The 24,077-nt window shown below is 35.0% G+C and overlaps 1 protein-coding gene across 1 annotated transcript in view; it reads left to right on the top strand.

Annotated features, from left to right (window-relative positions):
- The window catches only part of rab40c (RAB40c, member RAS oncogene family), a 28,960-nt gene extending 4,893 nt beyond the window's left edge, over positions 1–24,067 (top strand). The window contains exons 2-6 of the mRNA XM_056453512.1: positions 5,249–5,309; positions 11,080–11,140; positions 12,019–12,096; positions 18,040–18,262; positions 21,589–24,067. Coding sequence (XP_056309487.1) covers positions 5,249–5,309; positions 11,080–11,140; positions 12,019–12,096; positions 18,040–18,262; positions 21,589–21,863 — 698 coding nt within the window. The 3' untranslated portion in view covers positions 21,864–24,067. The remainder of the gene's footprint in view (positions 1–5,248; positions 5,310–11,079; positions 11,141–12,018; positions 12,097–18,039; positions 18,263–21,588) is intronic.
- The last annotated feature ends 10 nt before the right edge of the window (positions 24,068–24,077 follow it).

The raw sequence follows: 24,077 nt of genomic DNA, 5'->3' as shown, positions 1-24,077 counted from the left end.
TCTGTTTTCATATAAATTGAGTCTTTGGTGTTTACTCTGATTGATTTGTCTTTGCTCTGGCTTTGAGTGAACAACTGTAAATATTTACAGTCTAAAGTTGCAGATGCAGACATGTTGGTTGGTTTGCTAGTGATCGACAGAGCAATTTGGCTTGAATAGCATTGCTGTAACACTTTGTACTTTGATTGGTGAGTTATTAAGGCTAAGACCATGAAAACTTTAAAAAATGTTTTTAGAAATTTGAGCTGTCATTTTTTCCACTTCAGTCTGTGGCGTTGTTAATAATTTAGCATTCTACTGGACAGTTCATGATCATTTAATATTAATGATGAGTCATGGTGGTCAACTGCCAACAAACCTTGGCTAAAGAGGTCTGTCTAGTTACCCAAAAATGAAATTACTTCATTTACTCCTCCTTCACATGTTCCAAATCTGTTTGAATTGATTCTTTCTGTTGAACACAAAAGAAGATCATTTAAAGAATGTTGGAAACCAACAGCAGTTGACTTGCATTGTATGTTTTGTTCCTACTATGGATGTCAATGGCTACTGGTTTCCAACATTCTTTATAATATGTTGTTTTGTGTTCAACAGAAGAAAGAAAATCTTTAAAGTTAAATGATTTAAACCACTTGAGTTTTTGAGTAAATGGTGAGAATTTTCATCTTTTCAACTGCAAAAATGCATTTTGATGTCTTTAGTGGTGGTGCTTTATTTAGTGCTTTAGATGTTTGACAGTTTGAAGGGTAGGATCCTCTCATAGACCTCATTTAAGACATTTCCTTTGCTTTCATCTGCTTTAAAGCTCTGCCACATGATTTTTTTAAAGACTACTCGTATTTATAAATAGTTCAGCTTGAGCATTTTGGGACTGAATTGACTTGAATTGATCTGATTTCATGCACAAGTGCTGCTTAATATTTTTGTACTTTGGTCAAGTCATAATAAAGAAGTAATTCACTAAGAAATGGCCATTAGGTGATTTACATGGATTGATATGCTCATTATCATGTCATTGCAGACCTTGTAATTAAAATACTTCTGTGCAACATAAATGGATGAAGGATATTTTTCAAAATGTCTCTGTGATCAGAGAATGATTTAGTTACTATCTTCTACACAAGACAGAATGTCAAACAGGTTTGGAACGATTTAAATATAAGAATAAATGATCACATAATCAATGCCGTTTGAAAATATGTATCTTATCCCTAGTCCTGTATCAAAACCAGTGCTATAGATTTTTTCCTAATATAGTCACAATCCTTAAGTTCAAGCAGAAAGTCAGGCTTGTAGCTAAACATCACTTACTATTATATTATATTATATTATATTATATTATATTATATTATATTATATTATATTATATTATATTATATTATATTATATTAAATTATATTAGTAGCCGTATAATATATCACATATATAATATATCACAGCCGTTGGGGTGCGGGGTGGGGCGCCCCCTCTAATATAATGGTAGGGAAAACACTGATGTTTGTTTTTCAAATTTTCTTTTTTTTTAATGGCTTTTTTACTTTCTGAGCTTGTTCATTCTGAATAATTCTTTAATACAAATAAACGATTTTGAAGATTGCAGTACTATGTTAAAATGTGCAGTTCTAAATATATAAATGTACAGCAGAAGAAATAGGAAAAATATAAGTTAAGAATTAGAATCAGATCAAATGTTGACCCCCCAGAAATGGATCGGATAGTCCCTAAAGATTCCCAGCCCTAATGCATACAAACACATGCTGTTGAAATGCAGTAAGAAACCAGCTTGTCTACCTTTCTGAGCCTTGGGCATGTTTGTTTAATTTCTCTCATGCCCATGTAGCCTTTGAAATAGCTCACAAATTCAGTCGCACCCTGTTCTAGCTGTGCACATTGCAGTTCAGGCCATCTGAATGTGTTGTTATGAATAAACAAAACAAAAAAAACCATTCCGAATATGACTTTTGCTAGTTGATTCAGTATAGTCTCCTCCGTCCTTTGACGGTAGGTTATTTAAATTGAATTAAACCTGCCCGCACGTGTCACTGTCCACTTGATCCCTCTCAGGTGTCCACAAATCCTGCTGGATCTTTCACTTCCAGGCTCTTCCTCAAAACTAGCCGCTTCAGGCTGTCTTCACTCAGCAGGCCAGGGAAGTCTTGGCCTGCGGCCCAGAGCTGGAACCTGAGATGATAATTACACCGTACTGCCCTTGTCAGGCCGTGTTGCTGAGCCATCTGCCCATACAATTACCCAAAGCGAAGGAGGAGGGATGCTGGAGGAAGGAAGTGCGATGCGCCTTTGGCTTGATGTGCTGCCCTGCTTAAGAGCAAAGCTTTTGCAGGAAAGAGAGCAGCAGGAAATCAGCCCCAGTGGTTCTTTTTAAGTGCAAGCCATTTCCCTCTTGTTACGTTCCCTTGTAGATCTTGAATAATGGAGGACGGATGAAGCCTATGGGCTCTGAACCAGCCGACGTTGGCCTGTCAGGAGTTCTTATGGTGCCTGTCTTGCTGAGCATAAAAAAGAAGACCCTCCTTCAGACATGTTCTGGCTCAGAATGATCAAAGGATCTTGAAAAATGTGGTTCTTCACTTACTCCATTTTGATGCTGAAATTTTTAGGGTGCACAAAACAAAAACCTGGAACTTTGATTTAACGAAGAGTTAATTATTACCTGCTTTCTTTTCATTTAAAGTTTGAGAACAAAAAATAAATGCATTAAAACTTTTTTATATTATTATTATTATTATTATTTTAGAATTATTCTATTATTTATTGTATAATTATGTGTTTTATTGCTTTAATGGAAAAATTTGAGCAATGTAATTTTTTAATAAAAAAAATCTATTAATAGTAAAGTAACTATTGTTATATTATTATAATTATTATTAATTTATTTATTTCCATTTTAGAATTGTTTATATTGCATGATTGTATTATTTTATTACCTTAAATATAAATTTTTATTTTATATTGAAAAATTACAGAAATATTTGTACAATTTGATTTAGTAATACTAAAGCAACTGCTTTATTATCGTTATCATTATTATCAGTAGTAGTAGTAGTAGTCGTCATCAGTAGTCGGAGTAGTCATCGTCAGTAGTAGTCATCGTCAGTAGTAGTCAAAGTTAGGCATGGGCCGGTATAAGATTCTGACGTTATGATAACCTTGGATAAAAATATCACGGTATTGCAATTACTGCTCTAAAATATCTTTCAAAATGTGGTTAAAAAAAAACACAATTTTACCCCTTTGAACACAATTTTTTTTTTTTTTGTGAAAGATTACAATTTTTTTGGAGCATTAAACATGTCAGGCTAAGCATCTTTAAATATCTTTTCTGCTGGAGATATTTATTCATTCATTTTCTTTTCGACTTAGTCCCTTTATTAATCTGAGGTCACCACAGCGGAATGAACCACCAACTTATCCAGCATATGTTTCACGCAGCAGATGCCCTTCCAGCTGCAACCCATCACTGGGAAACATCCATACACTCTCATTCACACACATGCACTACAGACAATTTAGCTTACCCAATTCACCTTTACCGCATGTCCCACTTGGGGGGGAATCGGAGCACCCGGAGGAAACCCACGCAAACACGGGGAGAACATGCAAACTCCACGAACCAGCGACCTTCTTGCTGTGAGGCGATTGTGCTGCCAACTGCACCACTGTGATACCTGTGCTGGAGATACTGTTGTCCTAAAAAAAAAAAGTGAATTAAAAAAAATCATACACATACCTTAGGAATGGTATTACAGAAAATTTTGCGGTTTTAAAACCTTGACTTTTCCAAACCGGGGTATACCTTGAAAACGGTTATCGTCCCATGCTAAGTCATAGTCAGTAGTAGTAGTAGTAGTCATCGTCAGTAGTAGTAGTAGTGATAACAGTTGTAGTGATGGTAGTGTTTTCTAGCATGGCATATATATTGCATATGTAACATGATGTGTGTATATATATATATATATATATATATATATATATATATATATATATATATATATATATATATATATATATATATATATATATATATATATATATATATATATATATATGTATATGTGTATATATATATATGTGTGTGTGTGTGTGTATCATATGTGATTTTTCTAGAAAGTAAGAGTTAAAAGTACTCAGACAGTAAGCTTTGGTGTATTTCACATATCACTTCACATAGAAATAATGTAAAATAGGTCATAAATAAAACTGAATGTATATAATGTGTTTGTTAGTTCCCTACACTCTATAGCACTTCTTTTAAATTAACAGTATTCTGAAGACCGTAACAACAACTTTGTTGGAAAAGAATTGTTTAGTTCCCCTAACCTGAACGCATTTTAAATGGTATTCAGAATGTTTATCAAAAACCTTTTGTAGAATTTAACTAGTTCACATACTCCACCTTTGCTGTGTCCCCTCGTTTTCTGCTTCTGCCAGAAGTAAACAGTTGATATCAAATTGGAATTGACTACAAAAGGGTGTGACTTTGTTTTTGTCTGCAATCAGAGAGGAACGTGTTGATTTCCTTTTTTAAACCGATGTACCAGCAATGGCCAAAACCACCCTTATTATGACACACTTCTTTGCTGCTAAAAACAGGAGGGGACAAGTCCGTGTCCATGTTGTCAACATCACAGATCATCAGATTTTTCAAGTATGCAAAAAGATGATCGACCGAGACAAGCGCTCTTGGCATGGTGAATATTACAGACACTGGCCTATATAGAAGTAGTCACAGTGCGCCTTTGTTAGACACATAGCTGTCTATTAAAGGCAAAAAGCAGGTTTGAATGCTGACCTGCTGTGAAGCACCCGAAAATGCAGATCTTTCCATTCAGCTAATGGAGCTGTTCTATGTTCATTCTTTTCTGTATGATAAAAGTAGATAAGCAGTGGAGATAATCGCCTTATGGGAAGCGTCCTGGTCACATTTCAGCGATGATAGCATTAAGTCGCAGCAGATTGCTCGCAGCTGTCAAGCTCTCCACTGAATGTGCACAGTCACTATCACAATGGCCATCTCAGCTTTAGTGCCTTCTAATGAAAGGACCGATTGGCTGGGAATTAAATTAGGGAGTGCACCTAATGCAATCATGCTGTTGTCTGAAGCTTTTCAAGTTCCAGATACTTTTCGTAGAGTATTTATCTTTTTGGTCGACAACAATGCATTATATTTGATGAAAAACAGACACCAGTTAGGACCTCATCCAAGTGTTTTCTCTTAATCATTCTGCAGGAATCGACTACAAGACCACCACGATCCTGTTGGACGGGCGGAGAGTTAAACTAGAGCTTTGGTAAGTGGTCACTCCTATTGTTTTCTCCCTTATTGCTTTCTCCCTTATTGCCTTCTAAAAGCAAAAGCGAAATGATATCTTCTGTTTAGAGACTTTAGGTGCTTTTGCACTAGATAGTTATTGCAACTAGACAACAGACTGGCACCACAACAACTGATTTAACCTCAAGCCCATTTTTTGGGTACTTTTGAGTTCTTTAGCAAATAGTTCTAGGAACTATGCTAAAATTCCTCCCATGCGAAAGCCCCGAGTGTGTTATGGTAGGGCTTCATTCCACAGATAACAGGTCTTTCTTCTCATTGCACTTACAGCAACAGATGTTGAGACTGACACAAATTAGATTTTCTAAAGAATAAATCAGTGCCTTACGGATATGAGTGTTGGGTAATTTCCCAGTCAACAGGAGAGATGAGATGGGACATTTTCAATGTGCAATATGCAATAAAAATGATGCAATGGCTTATGTGACATATTTAAAATACATCTATACTAATTTCTTCTTAATAATATGCCGTACATTAAATGTGTATTTTTAAAAAAATGGGTATTTGTTTTATAATGCAGTGAAAATGAGTAGACTATTTTGCGTTATTATTATTATTATTATTATTGTTATTATTTTAGTAGTATAAGAATAATAGGGAAAATAAGTAATAGGTCATAGGGCTGCATAATAAATTGTTTCAGCATCAATATCACAATGTGCACTCTGCAGTAGTCCCATCGAAGAATATGCAATGTTTTGATTATAGGTGACCAAAAGCCACAGTTTAGAACACATGAGATATGTGAAGTCACTGTAGACTTTAACTCTAATGAAGTGGAAGTTTTTAACCATAATGGAGTGAAAGTTTATTATTTGCATGTGTTAAGGACTGTGAAAGCATTCAGGCTCAAGAGAGTTTAAAGTGTTTGTGTCTTTAATGATGGATTGTATTGGATTATTCAAACAAGGAAGACTACAGTGTTATTTCTCACTTGAGTTTTTAATTCCATCACCTGAATACTGTTAGACTCCCTGGAAAACCATAAAACTGTATATTTCACTTATCTTTAATCTATTACATTTTGCTCGTTAATTAGTGAGTACAGCTGTTCAAATCACAATATATATTCCAGAAAAACAAAATATACACTGTAAAACGCAACAGTCAACTTTATCAAATGAAATGAGTGTAGTTAACTCAATTTATTGAAAGTTAATTCTACTCATTTGAAGAGAGTTTTGAACTCCGTGTTGAAGGTAATAATTAAATACCTTATTAATTCAACTTAAATGGAGTAAGTTCACAGTACTCGTGTAGATTAGTTTCTTAACTTAAATGGTTTGTAGCAATCGGTTTCCTCAAACGGTTTGAGTTGCCTTAGCTTATTGGGTTTTTCAGTACTCAGTTGGTTTGAGTTCTCCTCATTTATTGCGTTTTACTGTGCTCAAAATAATTTGTTTACTCAACTGGGTTAAGTTCAAAGTACTCATTAGGATTACTTAAATGGTTTGTTTCTATCGGTTTCCTCAAATGATTTGAGTTACCTTAACTTTTTTGGTTTTACAGTGGAGCAGTCAGAATTTTTCTATATTGTGCAGCTTTAATAGATCATTTAAAAATATATCTATATTAATACAAGTATAATGTACTTAATACTGCTGTTGATTTTAAATCATAATGTATATTTATTATCAAATAATGAGTCATAAATAATAACTGATTATAAGACAAATATGGTCACACTTTAATGTCAAATTCTTGCTATTTATGAATCATTTAACTATAACTTTTGCCTCAAACTCCTAATTTATATTATTATTTTGAATGATCAATAGTAAGTTTTAGTAGAATTATTGATGTAGAATAAGATCATATATCACATAGATAAGATCATATATTACATAACAATATCTTATAGGCATATAAGAAGCCACTTGAAAATAATGAGAATAAGTCCTTAAACTAAAGCATTACCAAAAGTATTTTTATAAAATATAACATTTTATGTAATATTTATTTATATAAAATACAAAGAGCTCATAAATCTTAAATAAGCAAAAGTTCCATTAACTGAAAGAGCCTGAGAAAGGCAGCTCTCGCTGTTATACATCCATAAAAGCATTTAGCCCCACTTCCCCCAGAGAGAAAGAGAAGTTTGCTAATCAGGAAGGCATTGGATTGTTAGACAGCAGAATTACACATTATGAAGACAAACAACAAGCTCATTAGCGTTAACACACATTGTGGTAAGAGCCCGAGGAGCAATTCTCAAAACCCTTGAGGAAGTTTCCATGGGCTGCAGTAATGTGCTGGGCAATTTAATGTAATGCTTTATAGTAATTGGGCGTCTTACTGCATATTCCTTCTTATAGAGTCTCCTCAGGGTTTTGATCACGACCTACATCTATCTTTACTAACGCACATTGCAGAGCTAGGTATATCTGATGATGTGACTGCCGAAGTACAGCATTAAACTGCAATCTTCAAAAATGGAAACTTCCTCAGACTTTTGCAGACACATTTAACACTTTCCAGTCCATTATGGCTGATTTACCTGAACGAGAAATTTCTCACAGAAAGTGTAGGCTGCTGGAAAGGTTATTCGGGTGCGGACGTGCCACAGTGGAAAACCTGTTTTTCTAGGCTGTGACGCCAACACAAGAGTCTGACTCATCATGTATTTGGGTGAACTCTAAACTCTGTCTTACTGTCTATGTAGGCAGCTGACTTTCAAGGGAGCATCCCAACTGAAATCGAACCTCTTATGTGACAGATTTGGAACGCTTTTCATGGGCCGTTTAAAATGCCTTTCATGTCCTCCTTGAGCTTGATGATAAAAGTCACCATGAAATCAAAACAGACAGGTCTTATTTTGATGGAAGCTTGCAGTGCTTGTTATATGCATGATTTATCCATGTTCATCTTTTTTTAATTCATGGTCTCTCATGATCTTAAAATAGCTTCTCCTTCCTCTCTTGCGAAAGCATCCATTCCTTTCTCTGATGTGTGCAGCAGCACGAGGGTGGCATCAATCTGTCACACATGCAGAAGCATGAACTAACAATCCAGTTAATTAATATATACAAAATCAAGTCCTGCTGTATGTGTTTTTTGATGTTAAAGAAGTTACACTCACCACAAAATCAGCCCATGTTACTTCCTTTTTAAAAGCCCTATCATATTCGGTTTAGGATTGTGGTTTAATTTTTAAGACCAGTCATGGTTTAGCATCTTCCTACCTCTCCTAATGAATTCTCTGCTATGTCCCTGCTCATACTCGCACCTAGCTCTGAAAATTAGCTTGCAGTACACAAATTGTGGTTAACTAGTGTAGGTGGTAGGACTTTCTGCACTTCTGCTGCCAACCTCTGGAATGAACAACCTCAAGGTCTACAGTTTGTTTACTCGCTACAAACCTTTAAAAATGTTCCCAAAACGCGTAGTTACAGCATGTTTGATTGCCTTTATTTTATGCTTCTTGCTTGTTTTTAAGGGGCCTTTCACACAGAATGTGTTTTTGCATTTTAAAACATGAAAACTGAATCATTTTAAAATAAAAAGCACTAAACTTGTGTGAGGATATCCACACAGAGCCCTCATAAGTAAACAGAAGTTTACGATTTAAATTTCTAAAAACAGAAGATTGCATTGCTGCCCCCTCCTATGAGTTTTTCTGATTGGTCTAGGGCAGGGGTCGGCAAACATGTTCCTGAAGGGCTGGTATCCTGCAGATTACCTCCAACCCTAATCAAACACACTTGAACAAGCTAATCAATGTCTTACTAGGTATACTTGAAACACCCAGGCAGGTGTGTTGGGGCAAGTTGGAGCTAAACCCTGGAGGGACACTGGCCCTCCAGGACCGAGATTGGTGACCCCTGGTCAAGGGCTTTGAATTATACACAAATGAGCAGTGCACAGTTACAGTTTCCATAACATGATGGGCATAATGGCAACACATATGCGTGAAGTATGGCTGCACATTATATCATTTTAGCATCGATATCGCAATGTGTGCATCCGCAATAGTCACATCGCTAAGATATGCAATTTTGAGTCTGAACTATAGTTGAGCAGGAACTACAGAATTGTATTTAATCACTGTATTTGTGCGGAATTTATATGATTTATGCTAAAAAAAAATCTTACTTAGAATTGATGACTTGTTTCTAGTCCAAATATTTACTTTTCAAAGTGAAAACCAGATTATTTCACTTACCTCAGTGGCAGATAATTTAGATTGTTTTAAAGAAAATCTCTTGACTTATTGATTCTGATGGTGAAAACAAAACAATATTTTTACTTGCTGTAAGAATGTTTTGATATTTGGACTGGAAACAAGACAAAACGGTAAGAAAAGCATTTTTTTCTATTGTGTTTATTTAATTTCTGTCACTGAAAACTGTTAGACTCCTCAGAAAGCCATCAAATACAGCTATTCAAACTATCTTGTGAAACGGTATTCATATCGCAATATCTGGTGGTGGTGTGAAGAGACCCCCCTCGTGATTATGAAGCGCTTTGGGTGTATGGCCATACACAAAAAACACGCTATATATCAAAATACACATTACATTACATTATTTATCACAGAAATATAAAATATTGCAATATCAGATTTTTCCAATATAGAGCAGCCCTACCGTTAAGGATGCGTTTACATTGAAAATCAATTGAAAAGTGGCACATTGGAATTAAAAAAACAAGCTCATCCATATAGTGCATGTTATTAAATCTCTGTCTACTGATTGGTTGTTGTTGTATGCTGTATGTGTACTCTTGGTTTCTATTTAAATTATGTAAAGTGTTTTAGATGTTTTACAGCAGTGTTTCTCAACCACGTTCCTGGAGCTTTGTACATTTTCCGCGTCTCTTTAACCAAACAAACTGATTCAGATCATCAGCTTATTACATACTGAAAGATTTGTAATAGGTGTGACTGACATAGGAGACATCCAAAACATGCAGTGTTGGTGGTTCTCCAGGAACATGGTTGAGAAACACTGTTTTAAAGGCACTTCAAAACCTTATTGTTTCACTTATTACAGTATGTCACAATCGGAAAGTTTTTAATTCTATCTTTTAATTTAGATTCTCGTATTCCTCTGCCGTATTCAGTGCTTTCTCATCTCCTCTGCTCTTCTTTTGCAACCACTTTTGTGAAAAGCTTCGTTCAGTTTTGACACCTTGTTGTTTAGTGCAAAAACAATTCGAAATGTGTTACCTTGCAGGTCTGGTTAGAAAAATTGAGTATGCACAGGTTTTGCTGATGATAATGTCATGTTAGTTAACTTTTATTTGTATATACTATCAGTGCTCTACAGTTTTATTCCCAACAACCTCTTCTGGACCTCAGAAGCATTTCCATACCTACAGATTACACACAATGTTGCAATACTTTCAATAAAAGCACTATAAAACATGATCAACAATGTGTTGTCAACATTAAAAGACAATAGTTTCTTTAAGAAGTACATTCTCTGTTGAAGCTTTTTCCTTATACAGTCAAGTTTATTGTCCAACATCACACCCAAATATTTATAGTTTGTTACAGACTGAATTTGTTCCCTATTAATTAATGTGGGATGAGTTTAGCTTTCTGTTCTCTTTTTAAAATGTGCTTGTGTATCTCTAAAAACTGAAGTATAATTTGGTTATTAGGAAGATGCTTGTAAGTGGAGCTTGCAGTGTTTTGAAGATAAGCTCATGCATCAAGCTTTATTGACACAGTGCTTACAGACCTGTCAACATTTTTGTCCTGACTTGCCTCTGTTTGTTTTCAGGGACACCTCGGGACAAGGCAGGTTTTGCACCATTTTCAGGTCGTACTCCAGGGGAGCGCAGGTAAAAGCACATTAATGTTTATGTGTCACTGTTTGCTCTTGCTCAGCAGACTTGTGTTGTGCTAAGTGCTCTGCCAAGAGCAAAAAATGGACATTCGCAAGCTATAAACAAGTTGACATAGTCCACAAGAATTTAAAATAAAACTAGTGTACTTGGAGTCAAGGTTATTATAGTTTTTATTTCGCTACTATTTTTAAAATTTGCTTTCACACTAAATTTTGCAAACATTTTTATTTGATTTATATTTAAAAAAATTCAGTGTTTCTAGTTTAACAGTCAACAGAACACATTTAGTGTCAACCTGAGCAAATTCTAATGTCTGCACAGCTTACATTAACTTGCATTAATTGTGCAAACCTCTCAGTAATACGAATAAAATACATTTTTAATCGGACACTTAATCCAAAACCATGCACTAAACAAATTACAAAGAGTTAAGACTTTAATATTAACTATTTAAACTCTTGGGCAAATGAAGAAAAGTTTGAACATGTTTTGTGTTTATATAGAAAATATGTTTGTGTATATAATCATGAGCTTGACCCGCTTGTTTGGCTGTAAAATCACCATCTACAAGTTCTTCAGGTCAGATTTTCTCCCACAGAATGAATGCTGCTTATTTCTTGTTAAAACATTTTTTTACTTCTGCTAATTAGTTTTCCAGTGACTGTTGTTAGTTTCATTTAGTTTGAGCTTTTCTTTTATTGTGATTTTTATGTTTACTTTATTTGATTTCGTCTTCATTTGCTTGTCATGTGTTGAAATGGTTTTCCAGCGTGCAGTTCTAACCTGTTCATGTCCTGTAAGTCTGTTAAAGTCCCTCTTCGCTGCATGAACAGGATACCGGCTAACAATGCATGTTTGTTTGTCCTCTGCAGGGGATCCTGTTAGTGTATGACATCACCAACCGCTGGTCATTTGATGGGATAGATCGCTGGATCAGGGAGATTGATGAGGTAAAATTTTAACTAAAATATCACAAATATACTTGTGCAGTAATTATCAAGGTCTATCTTTCAGCCTCAGAGTTGCATTTTATTTGTTGTGTGCACTTTTTGTCTATATATACACTGTAAAAAATATCTGTAAACTTGCAGTTTTCCTTATTTTGAGATTCATGTATTTATGCTTTATTTTTCACCATTTATTTATATTTTTGAATTGCATTATGGGACCTTGAGCTTTCTTCCAACAACTTTCAACCTTGAAAAGTTTGAAAAAAGTGACTTTTATACAAAATTTTATTAGTTTAAAGTTGGCATGGGACAATAACCGGTTACAAGGTTTATCGCAGTTTGGAAAAGTCAAGGTTTTAAAACTGCCAGATTCTGTTATACCGTTCCTATGGTGTATGTACAGTTTTAGTTTTATTTTTGCATGTTTTTTGAAACAACTTCTTTTTAGTTTCTTTAGGGCAACCGTATCCCCAGCAAAAAAGGACCCTTGACATTAAAAGCTACTGTTTTTTTTATATTTAAAATGTTTATTAAAATAAAATATATTGTTTTCAAAGGAGGAAAAAGTTCTTGTTTTTTTACCCAGACACTTAAAAAGAATATATTTTAGAGCAGTAATCCTAATCACATTTTTTTTTTTTCAATTCAAGGTTATACGAAGGATATCATCATATCTTATACCGGCCCATTACTAGTTGGGCTGCACAATATATAGTTTCAGCATCGAAATTGCAATGTGAGCATCCACAATAGTCACATCAGAAAGATATGCAATATAAAGTCTGGATTAGTTGACTAAGAGCTACAGAATTACATTTAATCACTGTATTTATACGATATATGCAACAACAACAAAAACGTTTTGCTTGCTTAGAGTTTTTGTCTTGTTTCTTGTCCAAATCTAAATTTCTAAGTGAAAACAAGATTTAACTTACCCCACTGGCAGATAATGTTGCTTGTTTAAAGGGAAAAACTCTTAATTTTTCTTTATTTTATCTGAATTTTAAAACAAAACAATGTTTTTACTTGATCTCAAAATTTTGTTGAGATATTTGGACTAGAAATGAGACAAAGCAAAGGAAAACATTTTTTTGCATTGTAATCATTCAGTTTCTGTACCTAAATACTGTTAGACTCACCTTAAAACCGTCAAACGGTGCACTTCAAACCATCTTGTGAAACTGTATTTGTATCAAAATATTTATTAAAAATAAAATATCGCAATATCAGATTTTTCCAATATTGAGCAGCCCTAATTTATCGTTTGAGTTGGTGTATATTACAGTACAAAAACATTGTAGTAAATTAGCAGTACATTTTCTGTTATTTTACAAACTTATTTCTCTATATATTATTGCATATAATTATCTTTTTTCAAATTACTAAAATGTCAACAAAAGTCACTTTGTTAAACTGTTGAATGATGTTGAAAATTCAACTCTACAGAGCAGAGATCCAGGTCTCATAATGCAATTCACAACCGTAAATAAACAGAAAACACTTGTGAATCACAAAGTACTGAAACTGTTAATTAACAGAAGAGTTACTTTACAGCGAGGAGAATTCAGCTTCTTAACATACAGTGTCACACCGACTCTCCTCTTCCTTCCTCCTCTTGTTCCTGTGCTTGATATCCAGAGAGGATGTCCTTCCGTACTACAGTCCCCTTTCACATATAGGCTACTGTTAAAGTCTCTTCCTTCCTTCCTTGTTTGAGAACTGTATATTTCCGTGCAAACATGCAGATCTGGTGTTTGTAGACTTTTTTTTTTTTCTCTCCACACAAAAGCACTGGCTGCTCACCGAAAATGGGGTTAGCATGTTGCATTAGTTTGCAAGCAGAGGTGTAAACCTAAGGACTCCTGGCCTGCTTTTGTAAATATTGAAATACTCGAGGCTCTGCTTTGACTTTGCTGCAGTTACTTGAGTCAGACTTGAGCTGATGATTCACAGTGAGTCATTTCATTGCAGAACGAACTTTGACCTTGCTGAGCTTTGGAAGGGTGCATGGTGCAGGGATTTGCACAGTAAGCATCACATTAGTATTTGGAAATGTTTAAAGTCTTTGCCAGCAAGCAAATAACATTTAGCAAATTAAAGGGATAGTTCACCCAAACATTTTCCGTTGATTTATTTCAAGGATGTAGATTTTTTTATTTTTAAGCTGAAATGTAGTCTTTGGTGACGATTCATAAAATACAAGCCATATACAGCCAAAACAACATTGAAGTTTTGGGAAGTGAAACGATCCTTTTTTTGTGTTGGACACTTTTTTTAAAACACATTATTACCTTTAACCCAATGCAATGTTAAACTGTCCTGAGCTTGTTCATGATAGACTGGGTCTGGAGTGTGAGCTTACTGCTTCATAATGACATATATGTATGGAAACTTGCACATGACTTGATGTTGTTTGTTTATTTATGATGTGTTGTGTTTATCATAATGGTACTAGGGCTGGGCGATTTGGCCTAAAATATAACATTTCTATTAATTGAACATTTTAACTCAATTACGATTAATGAAGGATTATTTTATTTATTTAATGCATTTTTTTGCCCTCATAATTCACTGACAAGTTTTATATGCCATCAAAAGGCATCTCTAGCGCAGCTTCCAATCCTCGTCAATGTAGTGCAAAGCAAGGCTCAAGAATGGGTCCATCATCCTACTTGACCAGAGATCAGATGTGGCTGCAAAGTGGCCATAGAAGTAGAAATCAGCCACCTTTACAGAGCGGGGTCACGTGACACGTGGGGAAAGTAATTGCAAAAATTGTCCTGGAAAAACTTGATCAATTATAGGTTCTGAATGTCAATTTCAATTACTTTTCGATTAATTACCCAGCTCTAAATGGTACTTGTGCTTAACCTGGACGATGCATTCTGTATGAAAAAGTACGATTGCGCTCAGGTTGATTTATTTTTGAGATGCCCTGCGTTTGATAAAGTCATCATGTCAGAAAGTTTGTGTCCTAGACTGCAGTGGACTTGCTCAGGACCAGTTTCCTGATGATTATCAATACATGAGATGGTATATATTATTAATGTTGGCTGATATGGTAAACAAGCAGTACTAATATTTTGTTTATCTCTATGTGGTCTTATTGGTTTTTTTGTTTTTGTTTTTTGTTGTTTTTGGTGGAGGTATGAAAAATGCAGATTCTAAAAACAAATCCCTTTCATACATATTTTTATGTTTAATTGATCAATTAGAAATAAAAAAAATTATATAAAATGTTATTTATAATTAAAGTTGTATTAAGTTGTAAATTTTATAATTACTGTACATTTACAATAATATATTTCCATTTAATCAACATTTTAGTGTGTGTGTGTGTGTATGATTTAGTTATACATTATATTAAATATTCTACATTTATTTTATTACATTAGATTTATTTATATATTTAGTTATATTGATATACTTTTTACAACATACATTATTTGTTAAATTGTTTTATACTATATCTTAAATGTATTTAATCGTATACCATGAACGTAAGAAACATATGGTTATAGCTTGACCTGCAAATTTCTTTTAAATAAGAACACACGCAGATATAAGTGTATATACTGTACTGCTGGATTAGGCTAATGAGAGCTTTGTAACCCTTGTCTCAGATACAAGGTGTTTATTGTGTTTGAACTAGATTTGAGAGTAACACTGGACGTTGCTGGAAAATCTAGTGAGAGAATAGTGTAGCTTATGGTTGACAAGAGTGAAGAAAGGCTTAATAGTCGTGTTAAAAGCCCTTACATGGAAAGGAATTGAGTGTGTTTTATGCAAATGTTCCACCACATAACATGTCCACCTATTTAGAATACTTCAGATTGAATAACAATGGAATGAGAATAGAATGCTAAAGAACAAAATGAAATGCACACGCATGTCATGTAAATTAGGCATAATGCTTTCATGCAAAGTGAATGCACATTAATATGAATAATGTATGAAATGTAAAAATCCAATCATTTGAGACTCTGAATTAATTAATTAATCAATCTATTTATTTAGTATAGTTTAGTTAGTAGTTTAGTATAGTATAGTTATTTATTTATATAGTTATTAAAAATAAATTATAATAACAACAAGTAACACTACCAGTAAATAAAAACAAATTACAAAAAGACACACACATCATTTTCAAATTTCAAAGGATAAAACTGGAAATACTATATCCTGTTGCCATGTTCAGATACATAGTAAAAGGTAACCATCTTTGTTTAAAAATATTCAATTTCAACTGAAGTTGAGCAGTCATATATTCCATTCTATTGGCCCCATCATACACCTGGCGCAATAAGGCGCAAGCCCTGTTTACCCCGACGCATTGCTATTTTCAGACCAACCAACGCAACCTTAATTTTCCAGTTTTTCACCACGTTGTTTAAATAGCAAATCCATTTGCACCACTTTGTGGACTCATGGGTGCTTCGGTCTAGAAAAGAGGTGTATTAAGGCGCATTGTTGGCATGTTGCTATTTTGAGGACTCAACTCAAAGTCCGTCATGTAAATAGCAAATGCGGTATGGCATGACACAACTGACTCTTAAAGTGAATGAGAGGTGAGACTCTGATTTGTTTATTCTTAAAACACACCCATAACTCATTAAGAGAATAAGCTCAACCCTGTTAGACCATGTGCCGCGGCACAGAGCTTATTTTTCTGGCCTTTAAATAGCAAAAGTGGATTCGGACATGCTCTTAATGCTTTTGCAGCCTGCGCTTTAGACTTTGTGGCTAGATCGCTAAAATAGAACCTTATATAGTGATTCAAGTTTTTCTGTCCACTGTGCTATTATTGGGGGGGTGTGGCCTCATCCTATTTATTGTTATAGACTTTCTTGCACTAAGTAAAAGAATACGTAGTATATATCTGTGGTTTTTATTATTTACATCCTGGGGCTATCCCTTCAAGCAAGCAAACCAGGGGAATAAAAGGTAGATCTAACTGCATAATTTATTATCTCAATCTTTACCCCTTGCCAAAATGCGGACATTCTCAAAATATGTGTGTGTGATTACCTACATTCCTGCAACCCCTCCAGCACTCCTCTGACTCTGGACTGTTTACATATTTTGACACCATCAATGGTGTTCTAAAAACCTAATTTTTGTTTTCCAGTCAAACTCATTCCAGTTGTGGCTATTGATCGAGACTTCGATTTTAAGGAGTAAAATATCCTGATAACAATATATATCATAATACAGTACCATTTATGTTTTGTCAATTGATAGTTGATTAATATTAGTAGATCAATAGTAATTAATACCACATACCAAGGATTTTTTTTTACTTTTAAAAAGTATAAACTCAGAAGTTTGCTCATTCATATCTGATCATATTTCTCATGTTAAACACTTAGAGCAATGATGGATGTTTGATTTAAAAAATATATAGAAATAAAAAGTTAATATTTATGCATAAACTTACAATTACTGGTCCAACATAAAAATAAAACCATATTGTCAAATGATATGCAAAATGTAAACACTGCACTTTCAAGAATGCAACTTTCTCACCATGTTATTCATGATTCTGTCTACATTTCTGTAATGGCGTGTACAATAGTGCTCATATAAATTATGAAAAAGTATTACACCAGGAAATAAACAGTAGAGCATAATATGAAATGATAAACTTTTTATTTAGTCCGTTTGATATATGTTGTCATATTGCACATTCCATGTTTGATGTAAGCGCACTGTTCAGGACAGCTTCTAGACACGAGCGAGTGCTCTTTTTCTCTGTGGACTAGAGAAAGGCACAGATATGACAGGACTCATTGGATAAATAAATGAGACAGGCCAGCTGTGTCACTGTTTGAGACTCACTAAGTCTGACAGCACTGTGTATCTTCCACTCTATGTATTTTATCTCTCCGGTCTTCCCCATCCCCCGTTTGAAACTCGCTTTCTTGTCTCTCTGCTTTTCCCCAGCATGCACCTGGAGTGCCCCGTATTCTCGTGGGTAACCGGTTGCACCTGGCGTTCAAGCGACAGGTTCCCACGGAACAGGCACGGGCATATGCAGAAAAGAATGGCATGACATTTTTTGAAGTGAGTCCCCTCTGCAACTTCAACGTCATCGAGTCCTTTACGGAGCTCTCGCGCATCGTCCTGATGAGGCACGGCATGGAGAAGTTTTGGAGGCCCAACAGAGGTGAGGTTTCCTCTTGAACATGCTCATTATGACAAATTAAATTGAACTTTATGGATAATGTTTAACACAGCAACGTCTGTTTACACAAAAGTGACACATATGCAGATTCTACCTGACATTTTTAAAGGGATAGTTCACCTAAATATTACAATTTGGTCATCATTTTCTCACCCTTTACTTTTTCCAAACTTGAGTTGTTGTTTTTTTGTGTGTGTGTGTGGTTTTAATATTAATTGGTCTTAATTTGACACATTTTTACACATTTACAAAAACCCTTACCAAAGGTAGAATATACAATAGATAAAATTACAGGTTTTTGGAAAGGGGAAAAAAAGGAAAACCGATTAAATAAATTATTTATACGTATGTATATGGGATCGTCAGAGGCCTGTAAACTCATCATGAAACCAGGGTGATGTTGCTGGGGTGCAAGGGGATGATGGATTGAAACGACCAAAAAGTATACGAGAGATAATTCATGAAAAATATTGCAAAAAAATACAAACTACAAAATTTCAACAAAATGTTATATATTTTTTGTTTCTTTTGATTTTTGATTTTTATTTTTTGCTATTTATGAAAGTGTTATTTAATATTTTCCCCAACATATAATTTTGGTCTACTAGTTTTTGAACCATTATTGTAAGTTATTTTGTTAAATTGTCTCCAGATGTGGCTTCAGTACTGACTACACTAATGTATATGCACAAATATAATAACAGAATAAACAGAACATTTTCATTTAGATGAGAAATTTGTGGGCTGTGTACTTGTATATGCTGAGCACTGTATTTGTTTTTTTCTTTTGAAATCAAATGTTTACATGTTTCTAACATTCTTAAGTATATCTTCTGTTAAAAAACTGCCTTGAAACAAGTCAAGTGTGAGTAAATGATGGCAATTTTCGTTTTTTGGGTGATCTATCCATTTAAAATGCAGCTATACAGTGGAAATGTTTGGTTTTAACCTTCTGGGTGATGGAGAAATGCTGGCATGATCAGCGTAGCTTTCCATTAGCATAGAAAACCACACTGTTATGTAGTCCGGAGCAGCATAATTAGAGGCAGAAGGCTTTCAGCGAGGCACTTCTTTCTCTGTCTGTTTCCACTATTATGTGGGATTTTCCCATGAGACCTTGCAGTGCCTCAGATGAGCTGTTTAGCAGAAGCAGCATCCTGCCGTTCTGAAGATGGGAAGCACTTTCAACAAGCTTTTCAAAATGGCAGCGATTTCTGCTCTACCTTGCTCTACTTGGCTGTTTTCATGAAGGACCAGAATATGTTATCTTACTTTATATAAACATTGTCTTAGTTTATATTATCTTACTTTATATATCAATCAAATGTTGACAGTCAAGATATCTGTACTGTAAGTATTTATAATTTTACATGGGATTTTTATTTCAAGTCATTGTTTTGAATATTAACAAATACTTTAGAAATTATTCTAACAGAAAACAATTATTTTTAATGTTTGTTGTAATAATAGCTAACAAAAAGTACAGCTTTTTTCTTAACTTTGCTTAATGAAATAAATAACGATAACTGACATATATTATATTATATTATATTATATTATATTAATCTCACTCAGAATAAAAGTTTGTTGACATTATATATATATATATATATATATATAGAGAGAGAGAGAGAGAGAGAGAGATAGATAGATATTGTACAGTTGCAGTCAGAATTTTTAGCCCCTCCCCCTTAATTATTAGCCCCCCTGTTTATTTTTTATCTCAATTTCTATTTAACGGAGAGAAGATTTCTTCAACACATTTCTAAACATAAAACTTTTAATAACTCATCTCTAATAACTGATTTATTTCATCTTTGCCATGATGACAGCACATAATATTTACTGGATATTTTTCAAGACACTTCTATACAGCTCAAAGTGACATTTAAAGGCTTAACTAGGTTAATTATGTTAACTAGGCAGGTTAGGGTAATTAGGCAAGTTATTGTATAATGTGTTTTTTTCTGTAGACTATCAAAAAACATATAGCTTAAAGGGGCTAATAATATTGATCTTAAAATGTTTTTTAAAAATTAAAAACTGCATTTATTCTAGCCAAAATAAGACTTTCACCAGAAGAAAAAATATTATCAGACATACTGTCAAAATGTCCTTGGTCTGTTAAACATCATTTGGGAAATATTTAAAAAAGAAAAGAAAAAATATCAATGGAAGACTATTAATTCTGACTTCAGCTGTATATGTGATACGCATGCATAGAAACAAATCAAATATTTAAATTTATATATACTTTGTATCAGATGCATACATTTTCTAGCTAAATGTAAATAAACATTTTCTCAAATAAATGCATGCATGTAGTCATTTATAAGTACATAATAAATATACACTACACACACGTATATGTCAACACACTATTAATTTGGATGCAATTAATTATGATACATTTTTGCCCAACGCATATATTATATTATATTATATTATATTATATTATATTATATTATATTATATTATATTATATTATATTATATTATATTATATTATATTATAGGTTAGGCAAGGCAAGTTTATTAGTTAAGTGCTTTACATACACAAGAATAAAAAACAAGAAAATAAAATTGATTAAAAGATTAAAATTGATTAAACCTTATTAAAACGGATATAAAAATTTTATTAATTACAATGTGTTTTCTATTATATTATATTACATTACATTATATTATATTATATTATATTATATTAAGAAACTTGCTTTTCTTGGTTACAGGCATTGTTCCTGAATATTGAGAGATGAGAACCTCCTGTAAACCATAGTAAGAACTAGAAAATTCATTATTACTTTAAACAGTTGCACCTGTTTGTAAATACGGTTGTCAGTCTCAAACACTGAGTGTCAAAAAAAAAAGCCTTGCTAATGGCACCAAGCTGTTCCCATAGTTTTTAAGCTAAACGTACCAAACAAGGGTTTTCCCCATGTAGATCACTTTCTAATACCGATAACTAACATTCCAATGTCAAGCTTCCCATGTGAATCTCATAATTTGCATTTGCCTCTGTCAGAAAAGAGATGCAGGCAGGCAGCGTTAACATCTGCTGAGGGAATGTTGAATAATTTAAAACATTCTCATTACTTTTGTAAAGAGAATAAAAAATGATCTGAGCGTGCAGATGCACAGAGGCAGCTACTGTTGAATCCCCAGAGTACCATTTGCTTATTTTTTTGTTGTTTTAATGGTTTATGGTAATGCTTCAGCCTCCAGGTTGTTTCGATCGTTTCTGTCTTTTAACTGAAGTGTGTGTGTGTGTGTGTGTGTGTGTGTGTTTTGTCTTTTGTGTTTTTGCAGTATTCAGTCTGCAGGACTTGTGCTGCCGTGCCATTGTTTCCTGCACCCCTGTGCACCTAATCGATAAGCTGCCACTTCCTGTGGCCATCAAGAGCCATTTGAAGTCATTCTCCATGGCGAACGGCATGAATGCTGTCATGATGCACGGCCGCTCCTATTCGCTGGCCAATGCCGCCGGAGGCAGCAAAGGCAACAGTCTTAAACGCTCCAAATCCATCCGGCCGCCTCAGAGTCCACCACAGAACTGCACCAGGAACAACTGTAAGATCTCCTAGCCTCCAGGCACAGGGACGGGCCGCCCCCCCTCCCTTCACTTATATAACACTCAGGTGCACACAGACAAACACACAAGGAAACCGACACAGGGCTGGGTCGATGACGCAACACGGGTGTGGCACCTCTCAACACGGGGAAAGCAGCAAGTGAAAGAGCACTTCCTGCTGCTACAAAGAGCCACGTTACTCTCTCACCCTGCTGCAGTACACCGTTTATCACTCGCATATTTGTTGCGGTGACCACCTACAGCATGTTTCCTGCCACGCTAGCGCCCTCTGCTGGAGAATTTGTGCAGATCAAACCCTGCAGTGGCTGCTGAGCGGCTGCGTTTTTGAAGTTGCTTTATGGGCTTTTTTCGCTTTGGTTGTGTTATTTGCTCACACTCCTAATCCTCAGCGCTCTGCATATGGTGTTTTTTTTGGTTCTTTGCAAGAGCCTGTTTTCCCTGTAGAAAAGCTGAAGCTTGAACGGTCACATGGTCTTGCATGCATACCTTCAGTGAGAGGGCTGATGCCATTTGTAGTGCTTACATTTGAACTGATGTATTAAAAATGTGATTTGCACTGCGAATTGGTCGTGTCTGAATTTGCTGGTCATTTGCACAGTGACTTAATCAACAGAGAGAATGTGGACTGCGGGAGCACTAGGTTGACGGCACAAACATTTCCACGGCACCTTTTATTCGCCATCTTTCCACTATGAAGATCCAGCAAACTTTGATCAATTGTTCCTCGTTTGGGTCAGAAACCAAGGATTGCGGGAAATTTCTCCTCAGGGGATAGTATTGGCAAAGGGTTTTTAATCTCTTTTATTATTTCTTTTTTACTTTCTTTCTCTGACTTGCATTTCCTGCATGTCTTTTTTGGGGTTATTTGTCATATTTCCAATATTATAACCCTACACTGTAATTACCTCACCACTCACGTTCAGACTTCAAGCCTTGCAGCCTGATTTTCTCATTGATATCTCCAACATTTCAGTTCTCTCCTGAGATATTTTCAGCAGTCTCTGGCTAAAATGCTCCGTGATTTAATCACACATGTGTTCTACCAGTTTTCAGTGTTGTAGCATGAGTTCAAAAGTCAGGTCTTAGCTCGAAGCTCTTTTAATCTGCACACGCAGCATGACTTCTCTATAGATGTATGTCCGAATGAAGGATAATAAGCCCGTTTATATATCAAGCACAATAGAAACGTCATAGTGCTCCCTTTAGATCCCAAAACGTGTCAGAAGCATCTGCGCTTTTCTTCCGGATCTGATGAGCTGTGCTTGTTGAATTATGGATGCTTTTCAGTTGATCAAATCCCCCACTTTTCTCTCTCCTACTCCACCCTCTTCATCTCAGGGATGAGCCCCGGCCTCCAGCGGCAAAAGCTGCCCAATGAAGCCTGTTTAAACCCGGCTGAGCGACGGCTGCCATCATGGGGCCTTTAAACTTCCCTTAGAGGGCTTTAAGCTCTCGGTGTTTGACCTATAAGCTATTCGCTCCAGGGCTTTCGCAGTCGCTATAGCTAATAGAATGAACCTGGCACTTGTCGGTGGTGCATTTAGAGCAGTTGTGCATAATAGTGTCCATCTGTTGGGTGACGTAAATACTAAAGGGTCCACAGAAGGTGTTTTGGTTCTCCTGTTTTAATAATCCTGAAAGGCTGTGGTAATAGAAATACTACAAAGAAGTGTTTTGTTCCTTTTTTGAGCATCTTCAGAATCTTGAGTAGGTATTAGTTTTGAGCCTCTCACCTGAGAGCACAAGTTGTAATATCGTTGCACATCATACAGTGCAAAGAAACTCTGTGATTTAGTTAGAACGTTCCATTTCAATCTTTTTTTTGGTATTGTAAAGTGTTTTCCTCTTCGTAATCGAAGCCTCTATTTTAAAATCACGCTCATGGTTTTTGTGCGTGATAGTTGGAAGTATGATGGGACCCTCCTGGTGTTGCCAAAGGGGTGGTTTCCATAAGCGTGAATGGGATAAAGGGAAATGTGATTTGGTGGAGCAGTAGGAACACAGTTGTAAACACTATTTTCTGTTGGTTGAAGCTAAAAGCTGCTGAATAACTTGCGTAATTATCGGATGTTCTTTCAACAACGACAATGGGGGGAAAATAAGAACTTTTTTAAATTATTGATTGTACAGTTCTTAGTGTATGAAAAGCAACAACTTTTTTCACAATAAAATGGATAATGTTATCAGTAAAAACAATGCTTTGGGG

The sequence above is a fragment of the Danio aesculapii genome, chromosome 3, assembly GCF_903798145.1.
Source record: "Danio aesculapii chromosome 3, fDanAes4.1, whole genome shotgun sequence".
In the NCBI taxonomy this organism is placed as follows: Eukaryota; Metazoa; Chordata; class Actinopteri; order Cypriniformes; family Danionidae; genus Danio; species Danio aesculapii.
This window is presented reverse-complemented; position numbering and strand designations above follow the sequence as displayed.